At 38.3% G+C, this 19,354-nt stretch overlaps 1 protein-coding gene across 1 annotated transcript in view; it reads right to left on the bottom strand.

Annotated features, from left to right (window-relative positions):
- Positions 1-19,354, bottom strand: part of CLUB (TRAPP II complex TRAPPC10/CLUB) — a 90,999-nt gene that overhangs the window by 56,082 nt on the left and 15,563 nt on the right. The window contains exons 3-5 of the mRNA XM_088945463.1: positions 14,100-14,281; positions 13,597-13,780; positions 13,109-13,199 (exon numbers count right to left, since the gene is read on the bottom strand). Coding sequence (XP_088801589.1) covers positions 13,109-13,199; positions 13,597-13,780; positions 14,100-14,281 — 457 coding nt within the window. The remainder of the gene's footprint in view (positions 1-13,108; positions 13,200-13,596; positions 13,781-14,099; positions 14,282-19,354) is intronic.

The raw sequence follows: 19,354 nt of genomic DNA, 5'->3' as shown, positions 1-19,354 counted from the left end.
TGGGTTCTATCCTCCACTGGGTGGCCTCACAATTCCTTGCAATGAAGATGCTTTTATTGATCTAACTTGTAGTATCAATTGTTTTTAACTAAGTGAGTAACAAAAAAACAATATAAACTCTGCATATATATGAATTTATATCAGAACATACTCTCCGCTCACCCCATCTTTTTTTCCATTTATTTTCTTTTCTCTCAAAGCATGAAGGTTTCCAACTTGATGTAAATATTCATTTTACTTTTAATCTGAAATGGAAAATTAATCATGTACAAGAGGAGCCTCATCCCAAGTTCAATCTACATGGCAAAGTACCAGAACCTTGAGTGGTAAACCCAATCTTACCTGGCAGACAGGTTTCCAGAAACAAATGAGTTTACCTAGAAAGAGAGTACAAAATGACATTATTTCATAAAAAAGTTCCAAACAACGTACCCGTGCCAAGTACAACTCTTGTGAAACTAATAAGAAATTGTTTTAATAAATTAATTGAAAAACAAAACGAGATTGCAGTTTGAAATGAGTAATTAAATAATGTCGTCAAGTCTTCAACTAATTAATGAAAAAAAAAATCAAAATAAGAATGTAGTGAGAATGGGCCAAATGGGCCTTAGTATTCTTTATTTCTTTTAAGTAGTATTTAAAAGTTATCTTTCTTAGTTATGGGCCTTATGGGCCTTCTTTTATTTTTTTTAATTATTTCTTTAGTGTTGGCCGCCCCATTAAGGGCATCCAAGTAACTGTACTCAGAATTATTAATAAAAGTGATGAATGGGGGCTAGAGAGAAAGGTTTGAATTCTTCTTTTCTTCTTCCACAGCCTATTGCTGAAACTTCTTTCTTCTTCTTTCTCTCTCTTTTTTCTTCTTTTCCTGCATTATCTGAATTACTGTAGGTGTAATTTTCAACTTGGTATCAGAGCGGCTTCTCACTTACGACTTTTTTCTCCTTTCTTTGCCCATACATAGTGTGTATGGAGAACTGATCAGTTGATCAATCAGCTACTTATGCAGCCCAGTTAGTAAGGTTTTTGTAGAGTTTTGTGGAGGTTTTCCATCCTTAATTGATGTCCAGCAGGTTCTTGGAGATTTTTCCCGAAAACCCTAGATAAGTGGAGAAACCTTGTTATAGGTCGTAGAGACAGTTTGAACCAGGCGCTTGGGGATCAGAGGTAAGCCTTTTGATTTCTATTAGGGGCAGTTTTGGTTGGATTGAATTCTGTAACCTCTGGAAGGGGTAGTTGAAGCTTCTTTCTCTCCATCACTCAGGACCCTGTGAAACCCTAATTTTGGGGGGTTGAAAGGTTGTTCTTTGCTTAGAACAGTAAATCTAGCCTAGTAAAGCCCTAATTTGATGTTTGTTTGCATTTGTTTACTCAATGGAGCAAACTGGAGGAGAGACCAAATATTCCACAAATTCCAAGTTTGGACATGGGGGGATCAATGGAGAATCTTTTTGGGGTTGTGACTACTGTGAAGCTAGACAGGACCAATTATTTAGCTTGGTCTTAATCTATTAAGATACACGTGCGTAGTAAAGAAAAATGGGGTTATATTACCGGGAGCAAGAAGAAACCAGAGGAGGAGGATCCTACCTATGAAAGGTGGATGCAGGAACACTACACAGTAGTGGGATGGTTAGTGAATTCTATGCAACCACACATTAGTCAACATTACCTGTGGATGGAAACTGCAAAAGATGTGTGGGATAGTATCACAGAGACCTATTCCCAAAAGCTTAGTGTTGCTCAGGCCTACAAATTGAAGCATGATGTGAATAATCTTAGACAAGGGAAGAAGCCTTTAGCAGTCTACTTCTCTATGCTGAAATCTCTTTGGCAAGAGATTGATCTAATGGAGACTATTGTTTGGGGTTGCACAAAGGATGAAGAAACATATAGGAGGTTGGTGGAGAGAAACCGGGTCTTTGAGTTCCCCACCGGACTCAACTCGGAGTATGATATTGTAAGGCATAATGTTTTACCAAATGATGAGGTGACTTTGTCTCAGGAATATGCTATGGTGAGCAATGAGGAGAGCAGAAGACAGGTTCAATCTATTGAGCCGTAGGTTGATCACTATGCTAATGTCGGGATGAAGCTGAAGGTTAGCATTGGGAAGAAAGATGTTATCTGTGAATACTGCAAGAAGCCTAAACGCACTAAAAACACATATTGGAAGATGCATCCAAAGCTCGTTCTTGTCAGGTTCAAGAAAGAAAATGGTGGAAAAAGGGTTGAAACTAGAAAAAGTGGAAATGCAAATGTAGCCACCTCTTCACAAGGTGAACAAGGACAGGGTGGAAAGAAGTTAGTGGGAGAACAGCTTGCAACCGCCAAGGCTGTATATGAGAAGTATGGTCGAATCATCAATCACTTGGAGTTCACTGCTACAGCTCCTTCAGAGATTGTTCCTTCCTCTACATTTGCTCACTCAGTTATTCATGCCACTGCACATCATACTTCTATCTTAAGTACTCATAAAACCCCTTGGATAATTGATTCTAGTGCTTCTGACCATATGACTAGTGTTTCACAGTTATTCACCTCTTACCAAATTCTTCTAGTCAAAACAAGATATCCCTTGTTGATGGCTCCCTAGCCCCTATCATGGGAAAGGGAGACATTAAGACCTCTAATGCCCTGACCTTATCATTTGTTCATCATGCACCTAAACTTAATACCAATTTGCTTTTAGTTAGTAATTTGATTAAATCCATGAATTGCAGCATGACCTTTTTTCCTTCATATTGTGTTTTTCAGGACATGGAATCGCAAAAGGTGATTGGGAGTGGCCATGAGGTAAATGGGATCTATCTGTTAGACATGCCTGAACAGAGCCAAGTACAACCTAAGAGAACTGCATTTGTTTTAGAGTCCACTAGTCCTATTATGTTATGTCATAATCGTTTGAGTCACTTGTCCTTTTCTTCATTGAGTCAATTGTTTCCAGAGTTAATTAAAGGAATTAGCCTATCAAGTCTACATTGTTAGTCTTGTGAGTTCTCAAAGCATTGTAAGAGCACTTATCCTTCAAGTAACAAAAGATCAACTATTTCTTTTAATATTGTTGTGGGGGCCTTACCATTTACCATGTATGGGTAGGTATAAATATTTTATCCTATTTAGTGATGATTTTTCATGACATACTTGGATTTACCTTATGCGCTTTGGGGCTGAAGTGCCTAAACTAGTGCAACAGTTCCATGAACACATACTCACTCAAAATACCCGCATCAAAATATTCCGGTTAGACAATGATAAGGAAAATTTTGAGAAGGACCTTACCTCCTATCTTGAGAAGCTTGGGTTATTCATCAGAGTTCTTGTGCCCACACTCCACAACAAAATGGAGTAGCGAAGAGGAAAAACAAACACATTGTGGAAGTTGCAATGAGCATTCTTTTTGGTACCCATGTTCCTGTGAGGTTTTGCGGTGATACAGTCTTAACAACTACCTACCTTATTAACCGCATGCCTTCTCGAGTCTTGGGGTTAAAATCTCATTTTAGAGTCCTCTTTCCTGGTGTTGAGATTTTCTCTATTCCTCTAAGGGTCTTTGGTTGCACTTGTTATGTCCACATTCCCAATTCCAAAAGACCCAAGTTTGACCCCAAGGCTCAGAAGTGTATCTTCCTTGGTTATGCCTCCACACAAAAAGGGTATTGTTGTTTTGGTCCCGTTAGTGGCACCTGGTTTGTTTCCATGGATGTCACATTTGCAGAGCCGGTTCCTTTTTATAGCCATCCTTCTAAGGGGGAGAGATCTCTCAAGTTGTTTTCTTCATCCCTTCCTTTGCGAACTCCAGTTGAGTCTTGTGTCGAGCACTCCACAGTTACCCCCATTCCCTTGGAGGGATCCTCTCCTTTGAGGTCTTCTACTCTTGCTCCTCCCCCTCCTCATGCTAGTCCTCTAGTTGTTTCCACTCATCCTATTCTCCACAGGTGGTACCAGCATTAAAGGCTAAGGCAAACACAGGTTGATCCAACACCTCTAGTTGAGTCTCAAGCGCTCCTGATTACTGAAGAGAGGACATGTCCATCACCACCTCCACCAACACCCTCGTTTCTAGACCTTGACCTACCCATTGCTTTGAGAAAAGGTAAGAGGAAATATATAGCTCGTTATATTTCCAAGCACCTCTCCTACAGCTTGTTGTCCCCATCCTACCATGCCTTTCTAGCCTCTATTTCCTCTCAATCCATCCCAAAGTCTGTTTCAGAAGCCTTAGCCACACCAGGTTGGAGGGATGCTATGAGTACCGAAATAGAAGCCCTTCATAAAAACAATACCTGGGATATTGCTGACTTGCTAGTTGGGAAGGAACCTGTTGGGTGCAAGTGGGTTTTCACTATCAAGTATTGTGCAGATGGGTTAATTGAGAGGTATAAGTCCCGACTTGTTGCCAAGGGATATACCCAGGTATATGGGATAGATTACATTGACACCTTTTCTCCAGTTGCTAAGATGACTTCGGTGAGAGTTCTTTTATCATTAGTAGTGAGCTATGATTGGCCTCTGTATCAATTTGATGTTAAGAATGCATTCCCGAATGGTGATCTCATTGAAGAGGTATATATGTCCCTTCCTCCTGGTATATATGGCAAGGAAATGCAGGGTAAGGCGTGTAGATTAAAGAAATCACTTTATGACCTGAAACAATCTCCACATGCTTGGTTTGACAGGTTTAGGGCTGCTCTTGTTCTACTCGGCTATACTCATACTCAATTAGATCATACCCTCTTTGTAAGGCACTTTGGTGACATTTCTTATAGTTTAGGTAGATGATAATGTGGTTACTAGCAATGATACAGAAGAAGTTAGTGCTCTCAAAAAGTTTCTCAGTTCTGAATTTGAAATTAAAGATTTAGGGGAGATGCGGTATTTTCTGGGCATTGAGGTTGTTGGGTTCAAGGAAGGTATCTTTATTTCTCAACGGAAGTATGTGCTAGACCTTCTTACGGAAACTAGAAAACTTGGTGCTAAACCTGCCTCTACCCCTATTGATGTGAATCACAAACTCTCAACTAATGATGGAGAACTTTTAGCTGACAGGGGAGTGTTTCAAAGAGTACTGGGAAAACTTCTTTATCTATGTATGACTCGTCCAGACATTTCATATGATGTGAATGTTATCAACCAGTTCATGCATGCTCCCAGAGACACATATGGCTGCTTCAGAAAGGGTGCTATGATACCTTAAGGGAACCCCCAAGGGTATATTATTTGCTAAACATAGACACATGAAGGTAGAAGCATATACAAATGCTGATTGGGAAGGGAATGTGGATGACAGGAGATCCACATCAGGATATTGTGCTATGGTAGCGGGAAATATCATTTCATGAAGAAGCAAAAAAAAAAAAAAAAATCAGTGGTTGCTAGATCTTCAGCTAAGGCAGAGTATAGAGCTTGGCCATAGTGTTTCTGAGTTGTCATGGCTTAGATCTCTCCTTAATGAGATGGGAGTTTCATGTGACGAGCCACTGATGTTGTATTGTGATAACCAAGCTGCTATTAGCATTGCTCACAACCCAGTTCAGCACGATAGAACTAAGCACATTGAGGTAGACAGACACTTTATATGGGAGAGAATGGCTTCAGGAGAGCCTACCTTTCATTGCATCAAAAGAGCAGCTAGCAGATTTTCTAACTAAGGGAGTCCCAAAGGCAAAGGTTCAACATTATGTAAGCAAGTTGGGCATGACTGACATCTATGCTCAGCTTGAGGGGGAGTGTAGTGAGAATGGGCCGAATGGGCCTTAGTGTTCTTTATTTCTTTTAAGTAGTATTTAAAAATTAAAAGTTACGTTTCTTAGTTATGGGCCTTCTTTTATTTTCTTTAATTATTTCTTTAGTGTTAGCCACCCCATTAAGGGCATCCAAGTAATTGTACTCAAACTTAAGAGTTATTAACAAAAGTGATGAAAGAGGACTAGAGAGAGAGGTTCGAATTCTTCTTTTCTCTCTTCCCTTCTTTTCTACTTCCACAACCTACTGCTGAAACTTCATTTTTCTTCTTTCTCTTTCTCTCTTTTCTTCTTTTCTAGCATTATCTGAATTATTGTAGGTGTAATTTTCAACTAAGAACTTACTAGTCTTGGGAGAGATGGCTCTATAGAAGCAAGCGTGACATGATTGCCTTCATCGCTTCTATCTTTTTACCACTTTTCTGGGTTTTGGGAGTAGTTATGGAACTCCAAATTAAAGGAAAAATGGATTTAAATTCTGAAGCAGAAACCTCACAAAATTGTTGTTTATCTGCATTTCAAACCCCCTTGGTGTAGGCACACGGATTTGTCTAACCAAAATTTTATAGAGACAAGTAAGGTGCACAAGACTAAGAGAGGGGGATGATATACCAACCATCCACTATCTGAAAAATTCAGGGTATATTTTGAAAATTTGAAAGAAAATGAAGGGTAAAAGAGTCACAATGTATCTTTAAGTCTTTATTTTTCAAAAAAAAAAAAGTATCTTTGATTCTTTTTGAAAAACTCAGGGAACATTTAAGTCAATTTATGAAAACTCAAGGTATGTTTATGTCTTTTACCCTAAATAGAATAACGTTAACAAAGAAATGCAAAAACAGTAAATAACAACCAATAACTATTACCACACATTCCAGATTGCTAGTTAATTCCACTTAAGAAGTTTTGACATTTTGCTTCTAATTGATAAAGAGAAATTTTACAAAAACAGAAAAGAAGGATGCAAATGATGCCATGGCTTGTGTGCAACAAGGTGGGCCCTTAAACCCATAAAATACAGAGGAAAAAGGAAAAGAGAGGAAAAACCTGACACATCAATAAATGACTCCTCAAATCAGAACCAATCTACCAACTCCACCTTTAGCATGGCTGTCCATCATACCATTACTTGGCCTCTATGTCCAGCCAATGAGATATTTAAGTCTACTAGAGACCAGACCTCTGTAATCTCTAAACAAATCCCACATGTTATCTGAAGACTCATCCAACAATATCACAAGCCCAAAATCACCTTCCACAATTAATCTCTCAAAGCCTAATGATGAAGTGCAAGGCCCTTGAGAGTGCTAGAATGGCAGAACTTCTCTGCAATCCATATATGTAGCTCATATAAAAGGAAAAATATACTCCCTCACACAAGTTTCGAATGTTGGTGTCAGTGGAAATGTCAGTCATCCAAATATAGGAAACATGTCGAAAATATTGTAAGGAAATATTGTAAAAATTATAAACATGGTGGAAAGTGGAAACATTGTGAAATATGCAAAAATATGGAATGACATTTTAATAAATGATAAAAGAAGTGTAGGCACACCTTTTTAAATTATTATTTTGTTCCAAATCTTTAAACAAAGCTAAGAAACTAAAGTTATAGACAAATAATACATCGTGAAGTTGTCCTGTAAAGCTTTTTGATAGGAAACAGTAACTTTCAATAAAATAACTATAAAAACATTACAGAGGTTCAGCCCCATAGCTGAACCTTTTTGATAGGGCACTAGAACCCCAAAAGGCTTCAGAATTATAGTTCAGCCGAAAACAATCCAACTCTATTTACCCCTTGTCTGGACAACCATCAACCAAACTTTTTTTACCAATAACAGTAACTTTTCATTAATAAGGTAAGAAATAGTCAATTACAAAGGTGGGGAGAAGGTAAACTCTTAACTCTCCCCCAAAAGATACAACATTACAATGTAGCCCAAAGTAACTGATTCCTTCTCACCCCTTGTTTAGCAAGTGCATCTGCAAATGAATTGGCACATCTTTTTACCCATTGCACTCTCACCTCCATACCCTAAGTTAACCGCATGGAGTGTCTTCGTTCATTAATGTATGTCCACAATCTATCATCTTTCTTCCCTAACCAATTTATTACCACCGTAGAATCTCCTTCAATGATCAGTCCCATCAGCCAAACTAATTGCTGACCTCCTAACCCACTTAAAAGAAACATCAATCTCTCTTGAAAGGCTTCTGGTCTCCCCCCTTAGGGTCTGCCTGTAATTCCATATCCACAAAGCCTGATTAACCATCCTATTACCATCTTTGAATCACCTTCCACTTCCACTTGGCTAAGACCCAATAATCTCAGCCTTTGGAAAAGAGCTAAAACTTCGGCCCTGTTAGAATTGACAGTACAAGGGTAGTTTAGTCAATTGTCTATTTAATTAAGGTTGAGTTGTCTATTTTGTCTAGGTTTAAGGGTAGTTGAGTTGTCTATTTTGTCTGGGTATAAATATAAGGTGGGCCGGCTAAAAGAGTGAGACTTTTCCTCTCCTCAGACCAAACCCTTTCTTCTCCTCTCTTCTTTCTCTTCTTCTTCTTCTTTCCTTCTTACTTATCTCAAACCTAGGCTGAACTAGTGTTAATCGAAGCATTCACATGGTATTAGAGCTCTAAAAAATCAGTCTAGAACTCAGTTTTTTTTCTCTTCTTCCTTCCTAGGTCACCATATCAGAACTTCTTTTGAAATAACTCCTAAACGAATCGGAGGATCGATAAGGGACTAAAAAGGAGTGGTCATTTTTCCTTCTTGGAGGTAACTATGCCTCCAGTTGCTGTGGTGGTTTTGCTAGAAACCCTCTAATCGATGACTCGAAGCGGGCTGGTTATGGACAGGTGTGAACAAAACTCTCTAATCAGCTGATAGTGTAATTTGTTCTCTCTTTTGGATTGGATTTCATCCATATGGCAGTGTTGATTGATAGGTATGCATATGGACTGTTTTTCTCTCTGTTTATGTCTGAGTACGTGTGGTAACAGTAGGGTTGTCTGGTGCTGAACCTATGACAGCAGCAATGTCATAGCAGTGGTTTATTGTGTGATGTGTGGTGTAGTGCTGAATAGTGAAGGGTAACTTTTGTCTATTGTAGCTGGATTTTTTTTTGGTGTGTAGTGATTTTGTTATAATGGCATCAACTAGAGAAGATAATGATAATAAGACTGGTGTTATGATTTCCACCGATTACCTGAATGTTCAAATGACCTCTATCAAATTAAATGGTGAGAACTATGTGCTAAATCAGTGGAAGTGTTCTTGAGAGCCAAGAATAGGGTGAAACATGTGAGGGAGGAGAAACCCTCTTCTGACTCACCAAGGTTTAGTGAGTGGGAACAGGAGAATGCACAGATTATGACCTGGTTGTGGAAGAGCATGGATCCTAAAATTAGTGTGAATTTTATGTTCTTGGATACAGCTAAGGAGATCTGACCATGCTAAGAAACCTTGTTCGAGCCAAGATAACATTACTAGAGTGTACCAACTTTATCAGGAGTACTCTAACCTGAAGCAGGGAGATCAAAGTTTAGAAGAGTACTATGCAAGCATGAGAAACCTCCATATGTTAAATTCAGCAGCAACAATGAGAAAATTTAGTCCTCTCTTACTCCTCCCCATTGGCACTGCAGAGTAGGTCATCCGTCGATCAAGGCCCTAAAGTTACTAGTTCCGTCTTTAAGTCATCTTCCACCGTTGGATTGTGAGTCGTGTCATCTTGGGAAACACCATAAAGTTTCTTTTAGTCCTAGAGTTGATAGTTGTATTTTGAGTCCCTTTTCTTTAGTTCATTCAAATGTTTGGGGTCCAAATAAAGTAGTGTTGTATAATGGCTACAAATACTTTGTAATTTTTGTTGATGATTATCCAATGATGACACGGCTTTATCTTATGAAAGACAGAAGTGAATTGTTCTCTATTTTCCAAAAATTTCATGCTGAAATTCATACCCAATTTGGTGTTCTCTATTTTCCAAAAGTTTCATGCCTTTCAGTATTAACCTGCACTGGAAGAGGAATTGTCTACATTGGCACGCAACCACACGTGGAAGCTTACCCCTCTCCCTCCTGGTAAGCGTGTTGTTGGATGTAAGTGGGTATACACAGTAAAATATCTTCCAGATGGTAGTGTGGAACGGTTGAAAGCCAGGTTAATGGCCAAAGGCTATTCTCAGTTATATGGTATTGATTATATGGAAACATTTTCTCCTATGTCTAAAATTGGTTCAGTTCGGGTGTTGATTTCTTTAGCAGCTATGTATGATTGGCCCCTCTTTCAACTTGACATCAAAAATGCCTTCTTACATGGTGATCTTGTTGAGGAGATATATATGGAACAATCACCAGGGTTTGTTGCTCAAGGCAAGGATGGTAAAGTTTGCAGACTTAAGAAGGTGACTTATGGGTGGAAACAATTCCCACATGTGTGGTTTGGTAGATTTAGTGAAGTAGTGAGGGACTTTGGCATGAAACAGTGCCAAGTAGACCATTTTGTGTTCAATTATGAACTAGAAGCTAGGAAGAATTTGTTAGTGGTGTATGAGGATGATATTGTCATAACTGGGAGTGACAGCAATGGGATTGACAGGTTGGAGAACTTTCTACATGATCACCTTCGCACAAAAGATTTGGGTAAACTGAAATATTTCTTAAGAATAGAAGTTGCAACTTGCATGGTCGAGGCATGGTATTAACTTATGCAAAAGAAAGTATGTCCTTGATTTACTTGAAGAAATAGGGTTGTTGGGTGTCAAACCAACTGAAACACCCATGAAACCAAATGTCAAGTTGAGCATTGATGTAGGTGAAGAGTTTGATTATCCTAGAAGGTACAGGAGGTTGGTGGGTAAATTGAATTACCTGACTATTACTCGGCCAGATATATCATTGACAGTGAGTATGGTGAGTTGGTTTATGCAACATCCTCAAGTTCCACATTGGGAGGCAATTCTATGAATTGTTAGGTACTTGAAGGGAGCTCCAGGTCGTGGACTGTTATACAAGAGTGGAGAAACTCTTGAGATAGAGGGGTACACAGATGCAGATTGGGTCGGATTTGTGTCTGACAGGAGATCCACTATAGGGTATTGTACCTTCCTTGGTGGCAATCTAGTAACTTCGAAAAGCAAGAAACAATCTATGGTAGCCAGAAGCAGTGTTGAAGCCGAATACAAGACCATGGCTCACACTACATGTGAACTAGTGTGGCTGAAAAATCTTTTGCAAGAGATAGGGTTCTCAGTTGATAGACCCTTGAGGTTGTACTGTAATCAATGTTTAAAACACGGAGGCGTGACGCAAGGCATTCAACTACCTAGAGGCATGAGGTGTAATTCAAAACGCAAGATGCGTAAGCCTCCCAAACACAAGGAGGTGTAAGCCTTCTTAAGAGGAGGGGGTTAGTAGGAGGATAAAGAGGAAGAGGGGTCTCATTTTTTTCTTTATTTTTTAATAAAAATCTTTTATATTAAGAAGAATAAAGATGCATAATAGTAGTTTAAAGAGGGCGGGGGTTCTTGTCAAAAAGGGGGCGGGAGGGTCTGGGGGGCAAGCCCCCCAGCCGAAGGTGCAGGGGGTAAACCATTTTCTTTCCCCTTATCTTTTCTTCCCTTCCCTTTCCTATTCTTTTCTTTCCTTTTCTCTTTTTTTCTTCTCTTTTCTTTCCTTTTCTTTCCCTTTCTTTTCTTTTCCTTTCCTTTCCTTTCCTTTCCTTTTTTTTCTTTTTTCTTTTTTTTTCCTATATTTTCATTTCAGGTGTGCATGAGGTGCAAGAGGTGTACACCTCTAGCACGCCTCTTGCACCCGAGGCGTACGCCTCTAGCATACGCCTCAGGGCGTTTTGGGAGCACCTCGCCTGGAGGCGCGCCTCCAAGCGTATGCCTCCCACTCCTTTTAAAACACTGACTATAATAACCAAGCTGCAGTCCACATTTCTTCTAATCCAGTCTTTCACGAGAGAACAAAGAATATTGAAGTTGACTGCCACTTTGTGAGAGAAAAGGTGATCAATGGAGTGATAAATACAGCTCATGTGAGTTCAGGAAACTAGTGTGCAGATTTGTTTATAAAAGGGTTGAGTCGGGGAAGAGTGGACTACATATGTAACAAGCTAGGACTATATGATATATACTCTCCAGCTCAAGGGGGAATGTTAGAATCGATAGTACAAGGGTAATTTAGTCATTTGTCTATTTAATTAAGGTTAAGTTGTCTATTTTGTCTGGGTTTAAGTTGTGTGCCCCATACATAATGAGGGACAGATTTGTCTTTTGCAATCTAACACAAAGAGTATAAATATAAGGTGGGTCAGCTGAGAGAGAGACTTTTCCTTTACTTAGACCGAACCCTTTCTTCTCTCTCTTCTTCTTCTTCTTTCCTTCTTACTTATCTCAGACCTAGGACTGAACTAGTGTTAATCAAATCATTCACAGGCCCTAAGAGAATCTCCCTCCCCTATAGGCCCCAAATATAAAGCCACAAGCTTTCCTTCACCATCTCTTTTTTTTTTTTTTTGATAAATGAGTGATATTTTATTCAAAAGAAGCAATATGATATTACAATACAGACTACCCAAGGAGAGGCACAAGCTGGTACCTCTCCTTCACCATCTCTTATTACTCCACCAACACCCAAAGGACCCAGGTTCCTATGAACCTTAAGGCTATGGTTGGTTTGAAGGAAAAGGTAGGGAAAGGAAGGGAAAGCCAGGGAAACCAACACAAGGTTTATAAAGGTTTCCCTACATTTTCCTTCAAACCAAACATAGCCTAAGAGTCAAAACTACATGATAGAATGAATTCAAGCAAAACCTGAACTCATAGAAATTGCAAATGGTTCTAATAAACCAACCAAATAATTTATAACACAAACACAAATTAATATTTAACTACATGTTTGAAAAGAATATCAAGCTGGTTCAAAGTGGTAAGTATGTCCATTGGATAGGCAATAAAATTTCTACTCAACATATCTGCAATATTGTCACTAACTTATGTTATAATATTATCTCATGTAGTCCACAGTGCCGGTAGTGCACACTAGGAAATATGTTGATTCCAGTAAAATTTCGTGTCAATATCTATGGAAATGGAAATATGTCGTGGAAATATTAGGAAATTTCCAGTCATTTTAAACCATCAATACAGGAAAGAAAACAAGCCAAGCCATCAATATATGTTGTTAAGCATGACAAAAGATTACATGTGTGCCTACTGCCTAGAGACCAACAAATTATAAAAGCATGCAAAGAAATTACAAAAAGTTAAAAGGAAAGTGACAAAAAACACCTCCCTACAAGAGACCCACACACACTAAGACATTGACAGACATTAAGAAATATTACAAACCTGTTTCTAAATAACAAAGCTCTAGTTCATCATACTCGCGCAATGAATCTTCATGAAGATGAGCCATCTCAAACATGAAAGCCAAGCTTTCCTGATATCAGAAGATTAAATTAGCATAACCTGCCAGCGGAAATATCAAAATGACAATACTGCTAAATGTGGATTAGATGAATGTCATCGTAGTATGACATTTTCCTCTTTTATTTTTATTTTCTTCCTCTGATTTCGTTTGTGGAGAGTAGGGGTTGAAGGTTGGCACCTTCCAATCCATGTAAATAGGAACTTTGCTCCTTTCCAGAGACAAGGACCCCTTAAGACCAAATTCTGTAAATGCACCATCCAGATTTCCCACATGGGAAACAGAAAGCACACAAGTATCATGGGCCCAGTTCTCACCCCTGATTTGGAATCTATGTCCTTGCAGCCACACTCCCCCTCTTTTACAAGTTCAATATAAGGGCAGTAAGAATGAAATTCTAAGAAACAACCTTTAAAATGAAGAAGTTACAGAAATTCCACACTGGCATTAAGCGCTGCTCACTAAGCTTGCGGATCTCATCCTCATAGAACTGAACACGCCTATCCAATGTATTCCGTATCGACTCCACTATCTTGGATTCCAAATCTTCCCAAAAGTTTGCTTCAGGTCCATGTATATCTAACTTGCAGCATCTGAGTAAATGTACAGAACACCAGAAAGGGGGATGAAAAAAGAGAGAAAGACGCATATAATTCACAACTTCAGAAGCACTTCAACTTCCAACACAATAACAAATTAACACTGCTTCACAAAAATTAAAAAAAGGGCAAAAGCTTTATGCAATATAACAATACATTGTTCTAAGAAAAGACATGTGGAAAATGCTGATACAAAAGGATTGTGACATTAAGACAACATTGCTCAAAAAATAACTTAACACCATATCCTTGTTAATCAAAGAAAACCAGAAAAGAAAAATGAGTACAGTAATAGAAATAGTGTTAGAGTTACCTTTCTCTCTTCTTTGAGCTAAAATCAACTTCCAGTTTGGCATATATCTTTTTAGCCATCTTGGTGGCCTGGTCATTGTTAGGGGAAGCTTTTGAGACAAAAACGATAAACCATTCCTTCTCATCATTTTGAACAATTAATTTCAAGCGTGGTTTTAGAATATTCTTGAATTCATCAAGATCCTGGCCAGGAACAAAAAGATGCCATGGAAAGACACAAATATCAGTTGGAAATAGAACAGAAATAGGAACAAAAAGGATCACTAAGAAACAAAATTTTGAACTATTATTTCTCACAGAAAGGAAACAAATTAGAAGGACATTGAAATTATTTAAGTTCATTAGCATCTGACTTTAGTTTAAGGTTTATCCTTTTTTTCCTCTTTTTGTATGTGTGCAACTTTTTGCATGCTGATATCATTATATACAGTATGTTTCATCTTTTAGTAAAAAAAGGCTGTCCTGCTAAAGTGCCAAGGTATGTGAGGAACAAGTCACATTTTCTGAAAACTACGATATAGAACCCATAGAGACAAGTCAAGAAAGAGACATGTATTCCAAGTACCCAACAGATAATTTTTGCCTCATCATTCCTCTTGTAGAATTTGGATACAAAAAGTAATTTGTTATAAAAGGAGAAGGCAAAACTTGTGTTTCTTCAAGGGAGCCCTGCCTCCAAGATTCCTAGTGGAATTAAATTCTCAAAAACTTCAGACCCCCCCCCATCTCATTCATAATCATCATTTAAATAGATACAATAGACTCAAGAGCAATGTATTGGGATTCAAATCCCACTACCACTCAATACTCACCCACATTACACACAACTACACATGCTTTCCCTTTCACATAACCATCCTATTGCTCAACTAACTACCCATAATAAAACTAAAAATAATTACTATATATGCCATTGCTTGACATCCCATGATCAACACCATGGATTACAATGTACAGTATGAAGCATAAGGCTTTGATGATGATGATGATGTTTTTACCTTCCAATAACTGCATACATTATTTATATACAAAAGTATTTCCCAATTGTCACAACTGTTTCAACTACATCTCCCTAGAAACAAGTTGGAACACGCATTTGGAAGAGCAAGCCTTTAGCAATTTCAACCACATGTTTATTTTTCCTTTTTGCAACTCCATTCTGTTGTGCAATACAAGAGCTTTAATGAATTATTCCTTTCTCCTTGAGAAAAGTTCATAGATGCTTTTCAAAGTACTCCTTAGCATTGTCTGATCTTATTATTTTGATCTTCTTCTCAAAATGTGTTTCCACCATGCAAAAGAAGTGCTACATAATGGAAAGGACTTTATCCCTACTTTTCATCAGATGTGACCAAGTGTATCGAGAGTAGTCATCGATGAAAAGAATAAAATACTTGTATCCACCCATGCAAGGAATAAAATATGGGCGCTAAACATCAATATGTATTAAATGAATTGCCCTTTTGAATATAATAGTTACCTTTTTTCCAAAAAAACATTACTTCTTATATTATTGGCAAAACATGTGGTTCTATACTGCTCTAACAGATGACAGACTTCATATGGAAGACTCAGACCAAATATAAATTGGCACAAACTAGGAACAAAAGTTTTATGGAACTAGAGGACACATGTCCAAGACAGCAATACCGTGATTTAAAAAGACTCAATTTTTCATTTTGACAAGACTCAATCTGGCACAATAACCTTGCTCAAAAGCATGACCAAAAAGGTAAACTCCATCAACTTCATTTCCACTTCTAATCATCCTCCCCGTGCTCAGGTCCTAAAAATACAATGAGAGGGAAGGAAAGTTACAGAACAATTATGGGATTTTGTAAGGGAGCTTACAAACAAAGGTATTTGTGCAATTGAGGTACATGAAGTAGAAAGCTTAGGGGAATATTATGGCTAAGCTAGACTTGAGATTGAAGTCTAATATCCATCAGCAACAGTAATCTTACCTTTCCTTGAAGTTAACTTATATGGGGTAAAGTAGGAGGCATACCAATCATGTGTGCACTAGTTCCAGAATCAATAACCAGGATCTAAGAGAAGAAGGATGACAAACAAGTGTCATACCTATTTTAGCATAGGCACTAGAAGGATTAATTGAACAAGTAGAAATAGATGACCCACTCTTCTCCAAATGAATCAAAAGGCTCCTAAGTTTATCCATCACATCAAATGAATCAAAAGGCTACTAAGTTTGTCCATGACATTGGATAATTGTGTGGAGAAGTTACCAAGGGATCAACTATCAGCACCAAAAGTAGCCAAGTGAGCACTACTCTTCTTCCCTATTTTAAATCTCTCAGGTTTTAAATGTAGATCCAGCTTCCAACACTTGTCCTTGGTGTGTTTAGGCTTCACAATATTCACAAACCACATCATCGGTTTTTTCATTGGCAACATGTTTGTTTGCACTCTACCTAGGTTTAGATGACATGAAAACCCAGTGCTCAACAACAACGGTCTACACCATAGCTTCTCTTCTACTCTCCTCTCCCTAAACCAAGGAGTATGTAGCTGCAAGGGACAAAATGTCAACACTAATTATATATTGCCTAGTGAAATCAAACTTTGCATTTAACCTAGCCAGGAAATCAAAATCCCTATTCTTCTCAACATATTTCCAATATTTTTTTATAGGTAAAATAAAATTCCATTAAAATAAAAGAATACAAACTATTAGGTGACAAGGCATCACCCACTTACAACAATAAAGGAAATTGCCAAGAATCAAAATAAGTTTTCCAAATTACAAATTTGAAAACCCAAAACTTCCTCTAACTTTTTCCCCAGGTTCTCCTTTCCAATTTGTCTGAATTTTGGAAGCACCATAACCCAATCAGCCATAGATTTGCTGACAGCAGTTACGATCCTGTCCAAGCTACAAGTTTTATCTTCAAAAATTCTTCTATTCCTCCCCTTCCAAATATTCCAATATATTTCAAATGGAATGTAACTTTAAATCACCTTCACCTTCTTGCTACCTCTCAACTTTGGCAATGAAGAGAAAATTTCTGCAGCTGAATTTGGATGAAAATCAGAGACCCCAAACATAGCAGTGAACAATCTCCACAAGAAACCAGCAATCTTACAACAGGAAAACAAATGACAGACATTCTCCTCCTGCACGTTGCATAAACAGCACCTATAAGCCATACTAAAACCTCTTGATTTCAAGTGATCCACAGTCAAGATGTTGCCCATTACCACCAGCCACGCAAAAGCTTCAATCCTTGGGGCTACCAGATTTCCCTACACACCTAACTGGTGAATCTTAACTTTTTATGCTGAGATCTAGATAACATGATTTAACAAAGAATTTTCCATTTGAGCACTCTTTCCACCATATTTCCAATTATGCCTACCATCTTCAGGATCCTTCCATTCTAGGGCCCTCCAAATGATCAATTTCTTCACAAAAGTGACTGCAAATAAGAGAAGTACATAGCCACAGTCATCTCCCCCTTACGCTCATTGCAAGCCTACCTTCAGATCTGATAAACTCTAGTTGTATTCTTTGCCTGAGAATAGGTGACAACCATATCCCAAATGTCTTTGGCAATGGAGAGAAGCATGTAGTTACAGGCTATATGCGGCTGCATGGAGCACAATAGTCAAGACATCACAATTGTCTTACCCCCACTTGGCAAACTTCAGGTCTTCACACTAGCCACTTGGATAATGCATAGAGCACACTAGCCAAGTAACAAGTAGTTGCAAGCTATGTGTGGAATCCCGGCTTGCCTCTTCCTCCAATGATAAGCTTAGAAAATTGAGACCACCTGAAAGTTAGTCCCATCAAGTCTTACAGTGGTTATCATTGCACTAGAGACATCAACACTTCCACGAAGAACACTGGAAGGAATCTATCAAATAATGACAAAACGGAATCTATCAAATCAGGCTCTTGGAGTTTGTTTAAGACCATATAGGGATTTCTTGAGACAACAAACAAAATGAGAGTTATCACAATACCCAAGAGGAGGTTTCATGTACACAACTTCCTTTAATTCCCCATGTGGAAAAGCATTCTTCACATCCATTTGATGAAGCATCCACTGCTGAATTGAAGAGATTGCCAAAAGTAATCGACTTGTTGTCATCTTTGCTACTAATACAAAAGTCTCTTCATAATTTATCCCATACTCTTCAAGGCAAGCCTTATATCAGGCAAGACTTCCATTTGCTTTTAACTTCATAGAGTACACCCATCTGCTACCGATGATAGAGACATTTGGAGGAGAAACAAGCTCCTCGGTGTCGTTCTCAAAAAGGGCTTGAAGTTTCGTGTCCATGGCATCTCCAATGAGGAAGGACAGCAGCTTGCTAGTATGATTTAGGGATATTTGTAGACAACAACACAATAAACAAGGAGCTATGGTCTAAAGGAAAAGCATAGAAATCAGGGGATCTAGAAAACTCTAGATGAATGACACAGTAGGAGCAGGAGATAAATTGGAATCAGATGGGAAACAAAGGGACTTACAACGTCACTGGAAGTGGGATGACCAATGTCTACTGATGAAGAAGGAAGAGGTATAGGGGCTGGAACAGCTGACCACTTAGGGAAAAATGTTAGAAGAGGCTTTAAAAATGATGGAGATGCATTCATAGAATTTGTAGAGTCTAAGCTATACAACAAAGAAATAGGCGGAGCAGGCAACTTAACAATATGTTCAAAATAGGAAATATTTTCAAGAAAAATGATATTACAAGAAATGCAAATGCAATGGGCCTTAGGATCATAGAAAAGAAATCCCTTATGATATGGACTATAACCCATAAAGGCACACAAAGCAGCTTGGGTTGTGAGCTTGGTGCTTTCTTATGGAAGAAGATGAACGAAACAAATGCAACCAAACACACAAAGCATAGAGAAGTCTGAGGGATGGTTAAAAAGAGACTGCAAAGGAGAAGAATTACTCAAAACTGATGAGGGAAGAAGATTTATAATATACACGGCAATGTTGGTCACTTCCACTCAAAACCATGTAGGAAGATGTGAATCTTGCAAGAGTCCTCACAACACTCAAAATGTGTCTATTCTTTCTTTCTGTGACTCCTTTTTGTTATGTATTCACCAAAGTACTCTCTCCCCTTGAATCAACACATAGGATGCAAATAGTAGTTTTGAACTGAGCAGTGACCTGGGCCCAAAAATTTTAAAAGATGAAAAAAACTTGGGATTTCTTATGAAGAAAGTAAATCCAGGTGAAGCGAGTACAATCATCCATTTGTCACAAA

This window comes from Nelumbo lutea, chromosome 1, assembly GCF_056320005.1.
Source record: "Nelumbo lutea isolate HS-2025 chromosome 1, American lotus-T2T, whole genome shotgun sequence".
Lineage (NCBI taxonomy): Eukaryota > Viridiplantae > Streptophyta > Magnoliopsida > Proteales > Nelumbonaceae > Nelumbo > Nelumbo lutea.
Note: the sequence above shows the minus strand (reverse complement) of the source record. Positions and strands in the feature narration are given on the sequence as shown.